Genomic DNA, 20,044 nt, shown 5'->3' with positions numbered 1-20,044 from the left:
TGATGGATTGGTTGACATGTAGGTCAAATTTTAGATTATGATTTATAATGACACCTAATAGTTTAGTAGAGGGGTCAGATTATTGTGCCATCAATTGCATTTATGGTAAAGTTAAAAGCAATAGTCCTTTGTGTCGGTGAAAATAACAACATTTTAGTTTCTTTGGGATTTAGTATCAGACGACGTTCAATGCCGCGGTGGTGCAGCGGTAGCGTTGTTGCCTCACAGCAAGAGGTTCTCTCCTTCGATTCTTGGCTGGGGTGCGGGGAGTGCCTTCTGTGTAGAGTCTGCATGTCCTCCCCGCGGTTTGGTGGGCATTCGAAAGACATACGTAAATGGGCGTGCTTTCGCTGAAGGTTGAACATCGAGCTGGCACCTCTAGACAACAACAGTATCAGACGACATTCAGAGATCCAGTTTTCTATTGTGTTAAAGGTGGTCTGGGTAGTTGACCATAATTCTGTTGAGGATGTGGCTGAGCAAATCAGGGTAGAGTTGTCAGCGTATTGGATACAACTGACTTTTGGGATGACAGTATTCATGTCATTAATGAAGATGGAAAACAGCAGGGGCCCTAGTATAGAGCCTTGTGGTACTTATTAGTTAGGGTTGAGAGTTAGCCAATTCAAAAGGGGACAAAACTATAGGTGCCTTAGACCCCAGTCAGCAAGCTTACATTTTAAAATAGTGAAGTGTAGTAAGTATCCACCTTGGCACTTTGTTATGGGCTGACTTCAATGTATTGTTTTCAGCAGGGTAGCATCCTTTTCTTAGTCGGGGAGCATTGTAAGGAACTTTATCTCAGGGGAACTGCCTGGAAATTAGAGTAGAGCAAGTTAGATATTTGGGTGAGAGGCAAATTCAGTACTTGGCTTTTACGTAGCTTTTTCTAGCACAGGTCAGGTCAGTTGGTTTTATTTCCCTATTCAACACAGCCAGTCAAAAACAGCACTTATAAAGCTCGGAGCAGTAAATATTCACATTAATTAGGTTATTTACGGTAAACTACAAGCTGCGAGCACCATCAGCATTTCAGTTTCTAACTTAGTGAGAATAATGCATGCATATGAACACATCTGGGCATGTCTTTAAGCACACAAGTTGCTGCATTTAAAATACTAGAGGCTCAGACACATTTAACATTAAATCAATCAAACTGCAAGCATTTTTCTGACATGATGTAACACGAAATCAAACTGCAGGCATTTGCAATGTAGGACCAGCAATTAACGTTTCAACTGTGAATTCAACAGGGCAGGCATGTATTATCACTGCTACTGTGAATAAACAACATTTAGCCCTAACTCAATCTACAAGCAATATCAATGTAGACCAACAACTAGCATTTCTACCATGAGTTCACAGACAAGCATTTACTATCATTTCCACTGTAACTTACACAGAGCACACAGATACAACAGCAAATTAAAACAGGATAACTGATTACTGGCATTTTGTTTCTACTGTAAAGCAGTACACAGGGCAATCAGTAACAACTGATACAACATACCATGAGGATAAGGATGCTGCCGACAGGGTCTGGATGCACTGGGCATTTGAAAATGGCGGGTTTCAGTAGGTAGACAAGAAACTTTGCTTACGTGGCTGTGCAGGGGTGGAGTTTAAGGCTATTGCAAATTACAAGGTTTCCTAGGTCTTCCTAGAGCAGTTAGGTAAGTATTATGGCACTTAATTATATTAGTTTATAGCTCCAATTTATGCTAGTTATAGGTTATGCCTTTTTTGTAATACAATTTATAATGAGTTTGCTCACGTTTATACAATTTTAGGGATATTTTAATGGTAGAATTACAATTGTCAGAGGGCAGGGGTAAACTTCTTATTAGTTAGGGTTGGGAGTTAACCATTTCAAAAGGGGACAAACTATAGGTGCCTTAGACCCCAGTCAGCAAGCTTACATTTTAAAATAGTGAACTGTAGTAAGTATCCACCTTGGCACTTTGTTGTGGGCTGACTTCAATGTATTGCTTTCAGCAGGGTAGCATCCTTTTCTTAGTCAGGGAGCACTGTAAGGGACTTTATCTCAGGGGAACTACCATGAAGATGAGGATGCTGCCAACAGGGTCTAGATGCACCGGGCGTATTTCATCCACATATGCTGCAATGGGCTCAGTCTTTGAGCCCTTTGCTGCCACAATCGGTCTGAAAGGAGGGTTCCGAAGATCCTTGTGAATTTTGGGAATACCAAAAATCACGACATAGTAAGATGTTCTACTCTTAGGTATCTAAATACATTCTGATCAATTGTGCCCTGAAACAAGGCATCCATCAAATATAGGTTAATACCAGCATAAGCTCTGTTGACCTCGTTTCTTGTAACTCTGTTGTATGTGGAGTCATTTAGAATATCATAAAGTTTAGATACATAGTCTATATAAGTCATAATAATGACCCCCCCCCTTGTTGGGTTTCATTATTCTAAGATCTCTATTGTCAGCCAAGTTGTGTAGGGCGTTCCTCTCTTCATAACTAAGATTGTCGTTTCCTTTATTGTTCTTAGCCATTAATAGTTTCTCAAAAATAGTAACTTCCATGTTACGAGGGTGAATAAACACACTTTTCCTTTTTAATGTAGTTCTATCATTAGTATCCTCTCTTCCATTAAAAAACATCCTGAGATTTAATTGTCTAGTTTAGGCCCTTAAATTAATAAGGACGTCTGCTACATCTAACTGAAAATTAGGTACAAATGTGAAGCCCTTTCTAAACAATTTGTGGTGAATGTCTTGCATTCTCAGATCACTAAAACTGTAAATAGTGAAACCTTCTTTTTTAGTTATATTATTATATATATTATTGTTATATCCTGGTAAATAAGGAGACTACACGGTTTATGGAGTTGTAAGGCCTTTCTTTATTAAGAGCCTCCAGGTGCGCACCCATGCTTCATCTCACAACTTCTGCAAGTCATACATCCACCAGAACCAACAAGTTACCAGAGAATACAGAACCAACAGTACATGCTGAATTCCCCACAGCGCCCCTACAGTACAACAACCACATTACCAGCCCGAATACTACATTCCTCCCCTTTTAAGCTAAGACACAATTTCCTACATAAGCAACACTAGGGAGCAAGTTCCACAATGCATTTAATCACTTACTTGTAAATAACAGGCTAGTTATTGACTGGTTACCATACCATCTACTATTTTTAGGCTGGTAATCTATACATGCACTTTTGTTAACATTGATAGTCCTTCAAGTAACTAGGTTTAACCAGCACACGCTTAGAACGGCGCAGTGGTACCACCTTAGGTGACTCCGGTGTCACAGTTACCACTTCAGGTATCGGTGTGTCCTTCCCTGGCACGGTTGGATCCTCAGGAACCTCTCCTTCCACGTTCCGGCGGTCTCCCTCAATTTGCGATCCTTCGGCCACTGCGAGCCCTGGTTCCAAACTTAACGATAGTTCCGAGGCCGGCAGTTCCATGGCATCCTTCTTCTGTTCGCTCCGCAGAATTTGGTCTACATGTCGCCTTACCACGAAATCTCCATTCAACCTCACCTGGTACGATAATGGACCTGTGCTCTTGACAATGAACCCTGGAATCCACTTAGGTCCATAACTGAAATTTCGCGTCATCACTGCATCTCCCTCCAGAAAACTTCGCTCTCTCCGTCGTCTATCATGACATTCTTTTTGCCTCCACTGGGTCCCCTCCACCTTAGCTCGGACATTTGGATACACTAGATCCAACGTGGATCTCAATCTCCATCCTTGCAACATCTCGGCAGGTGACAAACCCGTGGTAGATTGTGGTGTAATACGATAGTTGAATAACACCCTTGACACTTTCGCTGCCATACTTCCTTCTCCAGACTTTTTCATCATTGCTTTAAAAGTCTGAACAGCCCTCTCAGCACAACCATTTGTAGCTGCATGGTAGGGTGCTGAGGTGATGTGTACGATGCCATTTTTTCTCAGAAAACCCTTGAACTCTTCACTCATGAAACATGAAGCATTATCGGATACAATAGTCTCAGGCAGTCCTTGGCTACTGAAACTCTTCCTCAAGCATTCAATGGTAACGAGAGAAGTGGGTGTCTTGACTTGATAAGCATCCATCCATTTCGAATGAGCATCCATGATTATCAAAAACATGTCCCCCATGAAAGGTCCTGCATAATCTATATGAAGTCTCTGCCAAGGTCTACTCGGCCACTCCCATGGATGTAGTGGCGCCGCCACCGGCAAGTTGTGATGTTGTTGACATGTTTTACACTCATTCACAACGATTTCAATCTCGTGGTCCAACTTGGGCCACCAAAAATAACTTCGGGCTAAGGCCTTCATTCGGGTAATGCCCACATGACCTTGGTGCAACTGCTGTAAAAGTGCCCGTCTTCCTGGGGACGGAATTATCACTCGTGCCCCCCACAATACGCATCCATCTTGTACACTCAACTCTGTTTTCCTCACCTCATAAGGCCGAAAAACTGGATCCGTTTGTTGGACTGGCCAGCCTTGCTGGACCCACTGAAACACTCTAGCAAGCACCGGGTCTTTGTGTGTCCAAACATTCAGTTCTCTGGCAGACACCAACGTGATGTCTTCCATCATCAAAACTCGGTCCTCCGCTTCCTCTTCCTGGAGATGCCCTGGCATTGGCAAACGACTTAGCGCGTCTGCATTACTATGGTGTTTCCCGGGCTTATAAACAATCTCGTATTCATACGCTCTCAACGTTACAGCCCATCTCTGAATGCGGGGAGAAACCATCTGCGGTACTGCTTTCATCTCGTTGAATAATGACAACAAAGGCTTATGATCGGTGCAAATAGTAAACTTCCTCCCATAGAGGTACTTGTGAAATCGCTTGATTCCAAACATGACAGCCAAACCCTCTTTATCTAACTGGGAATAGTTTGACTCGCTGGTGTCAAAGTTCGTGACATGAACCCAATGGGTCTCTCTTGTCCATCTGGCATCCGTGTGCCAACACAGCCCCTAATCCATAGGGTGAGGCATCACATGACAAAATTAAGTCCTTGTGACTATCGTAGTGCACCAAAACCTCTGAAGATTGCATTAGTTCCTTTGACTGTTCAAACGCTCTGTCCTGTTCCTCTTGCCACGACCACTGAGCCTCCTTCCTTAATAACTTATGTAAAGGAGCTAACAGGGTTGACAGATTTGGCAGGAACCTGTTATAATAGTTGAGTAAGCCTAAATAGGCTTTCAGTTCTGTAACATTTGTGGGTGCTGGTGCCTGTTGAATGGCTTCCACTTTATTTGGCAGGGGGTGTAGGCCTGATGCATCCACCTTGTAACCCAGGAATTCTGCTTCCGTTGCCATGAAAGCACATTTACTCCGCTTCACCCGTAGACCTGCCTCTCGCAGTCGTCTCAGCACCTCATTCAGCGTCTCCAGATGCTCTCGAATGTTCCTTCCCGTCAACAGGATATCGTCTAAATACACAGCTACCTTTGGAATCCCTGCCACCAGTCCCTCCATTATTCTCTGGAAAATAGCTGGACTCGAGGAAACCCCAAAAGGTAAACGATTGACTTGGAACAAACCTTTGTGTGTGTTCAGGGTAACATACGCCTTAGACCCTTCTTCCAGCACTACTTGTTGATATGCCTGACTGAGGTCCAGTTTACTAAACCTTTCACCTCCCGACAGCTTTTCAAACACATCCTCCACCTTGGGCAAGGGATACTGCTCCAGCTTCGAGACTTGGTTCACTGTTAACTTATAGTCACTACATATACGTACAGCACCATCTGGCTTTAATACTGGAACAATTGGTGCGGCCCATTCCGCAAACTTTACTGGTTCAATTATACCTTGCTTAGTGAGTCTCTCTAACTCAAACTCAACTTTCTTCTTCATCGCATATGGTACAGGACGGGGTTTGTAAAATCTTGGCGTTACGTTTTCTTTCACGTGTATCTTTGCTGGTGGACCCCTCCAGGTCCCCAGTTCCTCTTTGAATACTTCTTCATTGTTTTCGAGCACCTCTTGCAAGGTCAGGCCCGGCTGTTCTACCTTATGGAGCTGTAGGCAGTCCATGTTTAGCTCCTTTAACCACACCCGGCCTAGCAGGTTTGGTCCCTTACCTGCTACCACTATGACTGGCAACTCTTTGACTTGGTCTTTATATTTTACCTTCATTTTCACCATTCCCAACGTGGGAACTATTTCACCCGTGTAGGTTTTCAAAGTCACTGAACAGTCCTGCAGCTTCAGAGCTTCTCTGGGCCATAACTTCCCATACTCAGCCTTTGACAGAACTGTCACACTACACCCCGTATCCACTTCAAACTGCACCATTTTACCATTTAAGTCCAACTGGGCTTTAATAGGATCAACTCTTTCCCACCTGGCCTCTTTCACGTTAAACATTGTGAACACTTCTTCGGCTTCCCTGGTTGGTTGATCTGTAACTTCACGCATGTGGTGTGCATACTGCCTTTTTATTTTTTGGTTTCCCTTCCTTTCCATCATACTGCTTTTTTCCTCCCCCTTTTTCGGCTGGTCCCGAGAGGGTGTTGAGCGGCACATTTTCTTTACATGGCCCTTTTTCCCGCAAGCATGACATTTTACAGTTAAAAAACGACAGTTCCGTGACAGATGTTCACCTCCACACCTGTAACAAACATACTGACCAGACTTCCCTTGTGAATTATGCTCCATGACCACTTTATGCACTGGTAGTGGGCTCGTACTCCTGCTTCCAACCCCTTCCGTGGTTTTCTGTTGTAAATCACGAATGTCTTTAGTCGCTATCTCTATGGCCTGTGCCAACTTCAAGGCCTTTTCAAACGACAAGTCAGGCTCCGCTAACAATCTGCGTTGTATGCGGTCGTCTGCAATGCCACATACGAGCCTATCTCGTAGCATTTCGGTCAGTCTGTCCCCATAATCACAATGTTGTGCCAGTTCCCTCAACACTGCGACATACTCCATTACCGTTTCATTAGCCATTCTAGTCCTTGAATTTAACTTGAACCTCTGGACTATTGCACTCGGCTTCGGGTTATAATGTGACTGAAGTAAACTCGTCAACTCTGTGAACGATTTGTCCCCCGGTTTATCAGGACTCAATAAGTTCCTCATCAGACTGTACGTCTTACTGCCCACCGAGCTTAGCAATATGGCTCGCTTCCGACCCGCTTCCATTATCTGGTTTGCCTCAAAAAAATGTTCCAACACTTCACAATACTCCTCCCAGGTCTGTGTCTGACAGTCGTATGCAACCAGTGACCCCAACATGGAACCAGACATCACTCCAGCAGGCCCCGTCTCTTCGTCATCCGACATGAACTGTAGCCCATCAGTTTACTCGCAGTGGACTCGGAGGCATCCCATCTTCTCGTCGCCAATATGTTATATCCTGGTAAATAAGGAGACTACACGGTTTATGGAGTTGTAAGGCCTTTCTTTATTAAGAGCCTCCAGGTGCGCACCCATGCTTCATCTCACAACTTCTGCAAGTCATACATCCACCAGAACCAACAAGTTACCAGAGAATACAGAACCAACAGTACATGCTGAATTCCCCACAGCGCCCCTACAGTACAACAACCACATTACCAGCCCAAATACTACAATTATTATTAAGGTCAGCATAAAAATCACTCAGATTCAAACAATTATCACTAATGTTCAATGTTTCTTCACCCCCCCCCCTTGATGTTTCTTGTTGGTCCGATAGTTCTTGGATTGGTAATAACAACTGTTTTGATAATGCCCAGAGTCCTCCTCCCTCCTGTTCATCAACCGCTCTGACCTCCTCACCTGGGGGTCTTGTCTAAAAAACAGTCACACTTCACATCTCAGGCATTTTTATTGTTCATGTCATCATGAGGAGGGGGGGTCCCAATCCATGTCATCAATTTGTGCACCTTTCTTTAGTATTGTAATGAGAATCCCCACCCCAACTGGATAAGCCCAGTTGTTTTGATAATTATTTTGGTCTCTATCTATTTTTTTTCTTTTTAAAACACTATTGTTTTTTACAAAATCATCCAGATTCTTTAACACTCTTTGGTAATTATTAATGTATTTTGAAAATAACAAGTCATTCACTATGTTTTGATTTAAATCACAATCTCTTTTTCAAGCAGAGCTATCTTACTTGAATTATTTTTCACTATAATCTCCAGCATCTCCAGGCCCACCTTGTTGAATAAGTCCATTAATTCACAGTAAGCTGTAGTTCCATTTTCTATCCCCATGGGCAATTTCCACAGTCTAAGACCTTTTGGCACTTGTTTCAGTGCCAAAGACTTATTCAAAAAAATATTGTCAAGTTGTAATGCTCTATATTTCCTACAAATCTTTTCAAAATGCTCTATTTGTTTCTTTAGCATCGGCCTCGCACTTGTCACCTCGCACGAGTCAAGGAAATTCACTTCCAGGAGGCACAACCAGTTCTTGATGTCACATCCTTGGAATAAATGCTGATTTGTTGCTTTGTTGGTAGGGGTGTCATCTTCCAACAAGGGTGAGTGCAACATAAACAATTCTGCCTGAGTGCTGGTTAGAGTGGCCGAAGAACCTTGATTTGGCCCGTTGTTTAACAAAAGTGCAGTAAGTCTTGCACCAACAGAGTTAATTCGCCAATAGCTGCCTCCATGAAACCAAACTAAAACAATAATGTAGCTGAATAAATCCAACCCAAGGGTGCGACTTGTAGAAAAGAGAAAAAACAATTCCAAAAAGGTAATAAACTAGTAACAAAAATGAACACAACCCAAAAGGCAGGATAACTCAACTTCAGCTGAAGTGTATTAAATCGTTTTATTGCATAAACACAAAATAAACGACTAAGCGCTTTTGCCAAAACTAACACACAAGACCCAAATGTAGTGAAAGTCTTGAAACATGAGGAGAATAAATTTAAGAGGACTTCTCTGCTTAATCTAGCAGAAACATATCGGCGTCAACCAGGAATGGAAATTAAACCAGAAGTAGATAAAAATCAGGCAGCAACTGACTGTGCCCAAAAACGAAAGAAAGAATATAAGGTGCAGGACCAGATGAGAAGGCACGAAATGATGAAAATGCATAAATATAGTTGCAAGTATAGAAAACTTCTGGAAGAACCTCATGTTGATCAGGAACAAATGCGGGAATGGTTGAGGAGAGGTGAATTCAAGCCAAGAGACAAAAGGTTAATATTGGTGGCCCAAGATAATGGGCTGCGTACACGTTGGTTTACAAAGTCCATTGAACATGTGGTAGAAACAGACAAATGTCAGTTTTGTAAAACCGAATTGGAAACAGTCACCTCAATGCTGGTTACGACATACTAATGGCAGAAGGACTGTATACTGAAAGGCATAATAATGTGGCAAGACTGTTGCACTGGGGATTGTGCAAACATTATGGTACTGAAGTGCCTGAAAAACTCTGGAAACATGAGCCACAAAGCATCATAGAAAATGAGAAGTTTACATCACAGGGATCACCCATTGCCAACAATTCAAAAGATAGATGCTAGAAAACCGGATATAGAAGTCCAAGAAAAGAAGAGAAAAGTAGCATTGCTCATTGAAATTGCAACACCCAGTGACTATAGTGTCTTGCATACAGAGAGACACAAAGTCATAAAATATCAGGATTTGCAGGCAGAAATGAGAGCAATGTGGAAGAAAGATACCCAGACAGTTCCAATAGTAGTAGGAGCAACAGGTCTATAAAGAAGAGTCTACAATTGTATTTAGATATGCTACCAATAGATGTAACTCTGTACAAATTACAGAATGAGTCATTGCTGGGCACATTGCAGGTGCTGCGAAGAGCACTACTAGCTGACATAAAAGAGTGAAACAATACTAATTTCATGAACTTTAATCATACTTTGACTTAGGAATGGGGTCCATTCCCTTCTCGGTATTAGAAACCAAAAAGAATTGGAAGGAATTCCATGTGCTACAAATACTGGACTCTTTCCGATATATGCTATATAATCCTTGATTCATTTCTTCCTGTTGGGTGACCAGAATATAACGCTGAGTCTTTTGAGAGATAACTGCCTCAGTGACCCTATCTTGAACTATAATCCAGGGTTTTTTCTTGCTGACACTGAATGCAAGGGGTGCTCCAGTAACGGCCTGACTTGGGAAGAGAGACAGGGGAACAACTGCTTTAACTCATTCACTCCAGTGGAGCTCAGAAAGTTTGCAATGTAACTTCCAATGGGCGGAGCATAAGCCTTTTGACAGAATCAAATTATGTCCTCACATTTCAAACAAATGTTTATATCTTTGGAACCATAGGGATTATGAAAGATGTATAAATGGCAAGCCCTTCAGCACAAGTTATTTTTATAGTGGTAGTATTCTTTAGGTTCTAGGTCTTAAACTGAATTTTATAATTCACAGTAAACAGAGTAACTATTACATTTGTAATATTTTGCAAACAACTTAGAATATCTCAGCATCTACTCAAGTTACACACACGGCAGCAGCATTTTATTCATCTAGCTGAGAGCTTTCATATGAGGCTAAGGAGTTCTGTCTGTGTTACGTGGCTGTTGAGATATTTAGAAAAATGTGAAAATTATATATGTATAAATTAATATCACAAAAACAACAGTTAATATTGCTTTACCTGCACCAGACAGAGGTAAAATATTAATGCAGTTGAGTTTGCCATTGTGTAAGCTTCAAGATGAAAACTTTTAAAATCTTGTACATAGCAAGGTTTTGGAATTATTGATGCAAATATGAGCAAGCAATATTTGATGCCTGGAGGTGTCAGTAGGAGTTAACTGCAGATGCAGCTGGAGGCATCACTTGGATGTAATGAGTTAAGGTGAGTTGTAAACTTGAGCTGGTAGTGGTTATGATCGGTGACAAGCTGTTTGCATGAAGTAGCATAAAGACAGAAAAAGGGAGAAAAGAGTGCACACATTTAGGGAATATAAAGGAAATTACACATTTAGGGAATATAAAGGGAATCTGGCACTAGGGCTGGGCTGGTACCAATATCAGATACCCGACAGGTGAAAAACATTGCACTAAATTGGTTATGGGTCACACTGAGACTGTTAGAGTGTAAACTGATGCAAAATTCATTACAGGATGCCAAACTATGAACCTGCAATGGGGTATTCTGTTTTACTGATGTGGTGTGCTTTAAAGTGGGAACATATAAGAAGGAGAGATTGGACTGTAGAGCCCCTCACATTTGGAATGCAGCAATTGCTAACTCCCACAATACTGTTTCAGTTATATTTTTTAGGTTATTTGCAGTTTCATACTTTTATTTTTGTTTAAGAATGTTACATCATTTAACAATTCCAGGAATGTTTGCTATTAGGTTCTACCAGATAGAGATGACAGTTGTTACAGTTAGACAATCCTTTTGTATCAACACTAGTACAGAGCATCACCTGTTAGGTGCATCTCTTTGCAGTGGTATGGTATGGTACTGAATAGTATGATATAATATGGATGATATGATAAGCTGTCATATTGTCATAAGATATGGTATGGTACGTTATGGTTTGACAACCTATCTTATTGTTATAAGGTATGTTGTAGTATGGTATGGTATGGTGTGATGTGGTATGGTGTGATAGGGTATACTATGGTGTGGTATGCTATAGTATGGTATGATGGGTATGATATGGTGTGGTATAGTATGGTATAGTGTGGTATGCTGTGTTATGGCATGGTGTACTATGGTGTGCTATGGTATAATATGGTGTGGTATGGCATGGCATAGTATGGTGTGGTGTGGTATGCTATGGTATAATATGGTGTGGTATGGCATGGCATAGTATGGTGTGGTGTGGTATGCTATGGTATAGAATATTATGGTGCGGTATAACATGGTAGGTATGGTGTGGTATGGTATGGTGCAAACTGTGTGGTATTCAAAGATTCATGGGTAAATAGGCTGTGCTATGGTATTATGTGGTATAGTATGGTAAAGTAAAGTTTGCTGTATAGTATAATATGGTATGGTAAGCTTGGCAATTGTGCAGCATAGTATGCTATGGTATAATATGGTATTATGGTGCGGTATGGTGTATTTTATGCTATGCAATGCTACGGTACTGTATTGTTTAGTAGACTAAGACATGGCTTGTTTAGGTTATGGTATGGTGTGATGTGGTATGGTATGCTATGGGATGGGATGGTACTGTATGGTATCTCATTCTTTAATTTCTCCAAGTCTTTTGGGTTTCTAATACCATGACAGAAATGGATGCTATTCCTAATTTAAAGTATGATTAAAGTTCATGCAATTAATATTGTTTCAGTGTTTGGTGTTAGCCAAAAGTGCTCTTTGTAGCACCCACAATGTGCCAAGAACTGACTCCTTCTGCACTTCATATGGTGGTACATGTAACAATAGCATATATAAATATATCTCTAAATTCTTTTTTATGAGATCTATTCTCCTGCTACTATTGGAACTGTTTGGGTATCCTTCTTCCACATTGCCCTTGTTTCTACCTGTAAGTCCTGGTATTTTATGACTGTGTGTCTCTCTGTACGTAAGACATTGTAATCACTGGGTGTAACAATTTCAATGATCAATGCTACTTTTATCTTCTTTTCATGAACTACTATATCTGGTTTTCTTGCATCCGTTTTTTGAACTGCTGGTAATTGGTGATCTCATATGAAATATGAGATCATCATATTATGGATGGTGCAGTAGTGCAGCAGTAGCATTGTTGCAAGAGGTTCTTTGGTTCGATTCTTGGCTGGGGTGCCTTCTGTGCAGAGTCTGCATGTTGTCCCTGCATTTGTGTGGGTTTTCTCTGGGTGCTCCGGTTTCCTCCCACTTTACAAAGACATGCGTTTGGAGCATTTCTCCCCGGGCCTCCACTGAAAATTGACTCATTCCAAGTCGGACTTTCCCAGTTAACAAATGTAAAATAAAAATAAATAAATAAACTTCATCATTCTCTATAATGCTTTGTGGCTCATGTTCCCAGTGCTTCTCAGCTACTTCAATATTATAATGTTTGCACAATTCCCAATGCAACAGTCTTGCCACATTACTATTCCTTTTAGAATACAGGTCCTCTGCCATTAGTGTATCATACCCAGCAATGAGATGTGTGACTGTTTCCAGTTCTGTTTTATAGAACCAACATTTGTCTGTTTCTTCCCCTTGTTCGATGGACTTTGTGACCCAAGATGTATGCAGTCCATCATCTTGGGTCGCCAATATTAACCTTTCATCTTTCAGTTTAAATTCACCTCTCCTTAGCCATTACTGTGTCAGATCCTGATTGATGTGAAATTGTTCCAGGGGTTTTCTGTACTTGCAACTATATTTACGTCTTTTCCACATTTCTTGCCTTCTCATCTGATCCTTCTTCTTATAGTCTTTCTTTTTTTTTTTTGGCACATTCAGTTGCTGTCTGACCTTTGTCTAATTCTGGTTTGATTTCTATTCCTGTTTAACACTGATATGTTTCGCTAAACTAAGCACGGAAGTCATCTTAGACTTGTTATCCTAATATTTTAATCTTTTCAGTATGTTTGGATCTGGGGAAGTCAGCAGATATGTATGCTGTCCCAAAATTGCAGATCTATACATTTAATCCATGTTTGAGTTGGCAAATACCTCCTTTAGAATGAGGAATATATCTTGGTATACACTGATTTTTATATTTCATTTGATAAGCATAAAACATTTTTTTCTTGTTTTACTGTCCAACTGATCTAATACCTTTTGGGGCAAGTCAATCACCCCAAAACTGTAAGTTAGGAAAGGAAGAGCAAACTGATTTATAGCTTGGACTTTGTTACTAAATATTGCTTGTTTTCAGAATTAATTTTAATCTAAAATATTCCTTGCTGAGTTTAGTTTGCATATGTTCATGTTTTATTGTCGATCCTTCATCAGTTCTCAAATATTTATATACTCCCTCCTGCTCAAGTTTCTTTATATCACATTCCTGCCCTAGACTGATATTTTCTTGGTGTTGCAGCTTTCCTGCTTTAAGTGTTGGCTTTTGCACATTTATCAAGACCAAATGACATTCTTATATCATCTGAGAATGTTTTGGCCACTTGCAGTTGTGCTTTCAGCTCCTCATCTGATGAACTATAGTTTTAAATCATCCACAAAAAGAAGATGAGAAGTCTTTACACTTTGTCATTTTCTGGTAGCCATATTGTAACCATGACCTAATATGTTAAGTTGACAGCTTATATGGGTTAAGGGCAAGATGAAAGAGCAGGAATGACAGAGTCACCCTGGAATATCCCACTTTGAAGTTTTAACCCTAGGATAATAATTGGTCCTTTATCATGGCTTTGCTGCAAAGTGGTTTGCCACTGTTTCATGGTCACTGTAATGTAATTGATCAGTGTAGGGTATATTTTATACATCTGTAAGCATTCCTTTATCTATGAATACGAGATGCTGTCAAATGTTTTTATTATAATCTATCCATGCCATACTTAGCTTCTTCTCCCTTTTACGATGTAACTGCGGAATCACACACTCTGACATAACTTAACCCGCTACCTGCAGATTCTTCTCCCTTTTACAATGTAACTGCTCAATCACACATTCTGATATTACTTAACCCGCTACCTGCAGATTCTTCTCCCTTTTACAATGTAACTGCTCAATCACACTCTGACATAACTTAACCCGCTACCTGCAGATTCTTCTCCCTTTTACAATGTAACTGCTCAATCACACATTCTGATATTACTTAACCCGCTACCTGCAGATTCTTCTCCCTTTTACAATGTAACTGCTGAATCACACACTCTGACATTACTTAACCTCTACCGGCAGATTCTTCTCCTTTTTTCAATGCAACTGCTCAATCACACACTCTGACATTACTTAACCCGCTACCTGCATCTTAAATTGTTCCCTTATTTCCTTCATACTCTAATCCCTAATTATTTGTATTCTGCTCAGTACTACATTCCACAATTAGTTTGTTTTTCTTCTCTTACACTTTGACTTTGAACAATCTCTTTTGTACTAATTCTGTTTGCAATAGTTGTATGACTTGTTATGTAATCTCTATGAAACATTTTATTTTGTATAATCATTTTCGCTACCTAGAATTTCCTTTTGTTACTTTTCTTCTGTCAGAGCTTTTCTCTCCAGGCTTCCACTGAAAATAGGCTTTCTGAGCCCAGTGGACTTTCCCGGTAAACAAATGCCAATAAATACATTCTCCATTTTGACTTCATTTAACAACAAATGATCTTTTGTTCCATATGACTTTCTTCTTTTACCCTTTTATTCTATTGCTATGATTGAGTTTTCTTCTAAATTACTATAAACTTTGTCAATATCAGTTCTAGTATATAGCTTATACATTGTCGGAAGGCAAGTTATCGGTTTATACTTTTCAGGATAGCTTGCAGGTTCACTCTTAAGGACGAGTATCTTTCTTCCTGTTGTTAACCAGGTTGGTGTCTGTTTGGGGTGTGCATATAAGTTGTTCTTACTCAGGGCAAAATCTTCATGCAAAGCTATATACTAGATACTGGCCAAGGCTCTTGCCACCCCCATAGTGCCTTTTTTAGGCTCAAAAGACAAACCCACCTCCATAAACAACACAAGTAACCAAAAACTGAGGGTAATGCTACTCAATGCCAGAAGTCTAAACCTCAAATTGCACGCACTCGAGGCACTCCTTAGCATGGAGAAAATTGATATTTGTGCAGTAACAGAAACCTGGTTCAAGGCTCCAGAGAGCACCCCAGCACTACCGGGCTACAACTCATACCATACCCGGACCGAAATACAAAAAGAGGAGATGTATCCATTTTCATAAAGGATACCCACATCTCCAGGTTAGTAGCACAACACGAGGCCTTGGAGACCATCCATGTGCAACTAACAGTGGGCAAAGCTGCTTTTCAGATTGTAGCTTGCTACAGATCACCTACCTTGTCTCAGGACCCTCAATCAGCATTCCTGAGAACACTGGAAAATATAAAGGTCCTACCTAACACCATGATATTGGGAGATTTCAACTACCCAAACATTGACTGGGATAACTACTCAAGTACAAACTCCTTTGCCCAATGCTTCCTAGAGTTTATAAACTCAAACACCCTGGAACAGCTGGTCACCATGCCCACAAGAGGTGACAACATATTGGACCTGATCATCACCAGCATGGGGGTCAGTGCTCCATACCAGAGGTAAACCCCTCGCTGGTAAGATCAGATCATAAACTAATCACACTGGACATCCACATCCCGACCCCAACCCCAGTCAAGGAAACCACTGTGAAAAACTTTTCAAAAGCCAACTTCACACTTCTCAAGACCGAGGTGGAAAGTTTCAAAGCCCCCTTGCTAAAGGATAATGCTGCCCAAACCACAGAATCCTTTACAAATGCATTCTATGAGCACCTACAGGAATGAATGGATCAAGCCATCCCAAGTAAAACCAAGACTCACTCCTCCAAAAAGAGGAACCCAGTCTGGTGGTCCCTGGCCATAAATAAGCTATACAACGGAAGGAGGAAACTATTACATGATAGAGCAAAATCCCAAAAAGGAAAGGCATCACTGATCAATATTAGCAAGAAACTACGATCCCTCATAAAATCATCCAAGGCCAGTTTCAAAAGAAAAATTGCCAAAGACTCTAAAGATAATCACAAAGCCTTCCTTAGCTATGTCAAGAATCTAGGTGGCAACTCTCAGATATGCTCTGAGCTACTGCAAAATGGCAAAAAACCAACTGACATTGCTAACATCCTGGCTGACAGGTTCAGTGCAAACTTTACCCCTCCCTCACCCCCAGAAGGGCCCATGTCCATCCCAGAAGAATGCAGAACCCCAGACATCACAGACATGCAGGTAAAAACAGCCCTCTCCAAAGCTAAACATACAGCATCAATGGGACCGGATGGTATCCCAGGCTGCGTCTTACACGAGCTCCAAAATGAACTAAACTCTCACCTAAATTCACTGTTCAAACTAAGCCTTACCACCACAGGCTATGTACCCAAAGAATGGTGTACAGCAACAGTCATCCCGCTCCACAAGGGTGGTGCCACAACAGAACCTGGGATCTATTGCCCTATAAGCCTGACTAGCCTGGTCTGCAAAGCTATGGAGCGAATCATCATGGAACTCATAAACAGAGACATTGGGAACCTCCAGACACTGGACCCTACCCAATTTGGTTTTGTTAAAGGCAGATCCTGCCTCCTAAACCTGGTTGACTTCTTTGAAACAGTTACCAAGGCCATAGATGAAGGAAAGGTAGTCCACACAGCCTACCTGGACCTCGCTAAGGCCTTCGATGCCATTCCCCACTCTAGCATCATAGATAACCTCACCAGCTTGAACATTAACCGTCATGAGATGGGTTGCCAACTGGATCACGGATAGAACACACATGGTCAGAGTTGCAAGTGCCATGTCCGACTCTAAACCAGTTACAAGTGGCGTCTCATAGGACTCAGTCCTGGGACCCCTCCTGTTCAGTATATACTTCTCTGAGGTACAGGCAAGCACAGGAGAACTATGGCTGACCAAGTTCGCAGATGACTGCAAACTGTGGGCCATGATCGACTCTCAGACTGACACAGACATTCTCCAGATGGGTCTCACAGAGACAGATACCTGGTGTCAAAACCTATGGCCTCAAGCTAAATGCCAAAAAATGCATAGTCATCCCCTTTGGGAAAAAGAAAGTGCCCACGAATTATCACATAGGTGGTAATCCACTAAGTACGGAAGATGTAATTAGGGACCTGGGGACCCAGGTAGATAGAAACCTTTCCTTTGATAATCACATTGCCAAAGTAGTTAGAAATTCCTTCTATGTAGCCCGCCTAATCACGAAAGGGTTCACATCTAGATCAAGAGAGGTCATTGTGCCCCTCTACTCATCACTCATTAGGCCCATAATAGAGTAAAATGCCCCATTTGGAATGTACCTTACTCGATACCTGTAACAGCTGGAAAGACCAGAGAAATACCTCACCAAGAGGATCATGGGCCTCAAATAGATGCCCTATGCAGCTCGACTAAAGAAACTCCAGCTCTACTCGGTTGCTTACCGCCTGCTCAGAGGTGATCTCTGCCTGACGTATAAGGCCATGTCCAACCCGGAATTAATGGACATGCTCCACCTCAGGAAAACCAAATCTCCTAGAGCCACACACTCCAGTCAATTAAACCTCAGCACTACAATAAACAGGACATAGTGGAGGGATAGATTCCTGTCCCAGAGACTTTCCTTGCTCTGGAATAGAATCCCAGTTTATGTTAGGCAAAGCCCCTCACTGACTCTCTTAAAGAGAAATCTTGATGAGTAGATGGGAAATCGTAAATTTACCCCTGGGATCACTTCAGTGACCCTGCTAGACAGAGGCCCAGGAAACTAATTTAAAAGGGAGGCGAAAGCCAACACATTCTGGCTAGGCTTATAAATGCCCTTGGGCAGATAGCCTAGTACCTACCTATGAACCTATGAAGATGTTAATTCTTTTAGCCGGAAGTTTGGTAATGTATCTGGGCCTAGGATTTTCCATTTAGGAGCTTTTTTTAATTGTATTGCAATTTCTATGCCGTTACTTAATCCCATGTCATACCCTGTACATTTGAACTTCTTACTGTTCCTTTTACTTCTTCAGCAGCTTTGTTATGTTCCACAGGGTTTTCATATGTTTGTATGGCACAGTGTAGTATGGGAGGGTATGGCAGACATTGCTAGAACTCCCAGTACTGGTATCAAGCATGCAGAATATGCAGCCTACTTTAATGAAGACTTTCTAGTAAGAAACAAGCACAGTAACTGTCCTGTTAAAGTTGTGTAACAAATGTATAGATGACAGAATGAAACAGAGATAAATTTCTGACCTGCTCTACTTTTATTTTTATAGAACCGAATGAAAGAGAGCATTGCCTTATTTCACACTGTTGTTGATTATAAATGGTTTCAGAACACCTCAGTCATCCTATTCCTAAACAAGAAAGATATTCTGGAAGAAAAGATCCTGACATCTAATGTGGTGACCTACTTTCCTGAGTTCAGAGGTAATTTTAAGGGGGAAGAGTGCTGTATCTGTATATCTGGTCATATGTTGTTCAGGATTAATGGAATATTTATTTAGCTTACTTGGGTTAGACCCCTGTATCTTTATTTGTAATGAATGTGTTTCTTTCTTTTTTTTTTGCTCTAGGCCACACAAAAAGTGCTTCAGATGCTAGGAATTTTATTTATAAACTCTATGAGAATGAATTCTTAAAGGTTATGGCTAAAAAGAAAGCAATGAAAGAAGTTGTGAAAGAAAGATCACTTTTCAGACATTTCACCTGTGCTGTTGATAAAGACAACATCACCAAAGTTTTCAATGATGTGAAAGACACTGTTCTGATCAAATATCTGGATGAAATGGGTTTATTTTAAGATCAAGAACGTTTCTAAAGTTTTCATTGATGTGAAAGAGTCTGTTCTGATGAAACAAATGATTGATATAGATTTCCTGTTTTAATGCTGTTTATAATATGGACAAGGAAAACTAACCAGTCAGATTGTCATGCACCTGTGCTTGAAATGTGTCCGTACATAAGATTAACCTAGAACAGGGCATCTAGATTTCGTATTCAAAGATCTTTGCCTTTTCAAAGCCTTCCCAATCTCACTGGCAGATGTTCTTTTTTCTCACCACTAGCCCCGACGTGCAATGGAAGAAGACTGCAGTTGGCCTCCACAAACTTTTAACAAAAAAAGCAGAAAAGACCTTTATAACAATGGCAAAACTGATAGAAAAAAAGTGACTTAAGAAAGCCTGATGCTCTACTAGAAATCTAATAAAGCTTGAAAATGTATTATTATCAACAAATGCCCATAAATCTTTCAGAACATATTTTAAGCTCAGTTTTTCAGCATGATGTCGATGGGGCACCAGCATCTGAACTGTATACTGGAAGTTGATCAACTCAGGCTTAAAAATACAAATTATAAACATGACTTTGAAATGACATCTGCAAATGGAATTTCTCAAAGGCACACAATGGTTTGATAGAAGGGTTCCACTGAAAGTTTCATACCAACATTTCACATAGTTAAAAAATTGTAACCCTGTAAAG

At 40.9% G+C, this 20,044-nt stretch overlaps 1 protein-coding gene across 1 annotated transcript in view; it reads left to right on the top strand.

The window, feature by feature from the left end:
• The window catches only part of LOC122787873 (guanine nucleotide-binding protein subunit alpha-15-like), a 183,146-nt gene extending 163,363 nt beyond the window's left edge, over positions 1-19,783 (top strand). The window contains exons 5-6 of the mRNA XM_044054790.1: positions 18,835-18,988; positions 19,135-19,783. Of these exons, the coding sequence (XP_043910725.1) occupies positions 18,835-18,988; positions 19,135-19,361 (381 nt within the window). The 3' untranslated portion in view covers positions 19,362-19,783. The remainder of the gene's footprint in view (positions 1-18,834; positions 18,989-19,134) is intronic.
• Positions 19,784-20,044: the final 261 nt, after the last annotated feature.

Source organism: Protopterus annectens, chromosome 13.part0 (genome assembly GCF_019279795.1).
Source record: "Protopterus annectens isolate FY-2018-M chromosome 13.part0, PAN1.0, whole genome shotgun sequence".
In the NCBI taxonomy this organism is placed as follows: domain Eukaryota; kingdom Metazoa; phylum Chordata; order Ceratodontiformes; family Protopteridae; genus Protopterus; species Protopterus annectens.
The sequence above is the reverse complement of the archived record's forward strand: the minus strand, read 5'-3'. Positions and strand labels throughout refer to the sequence as shown.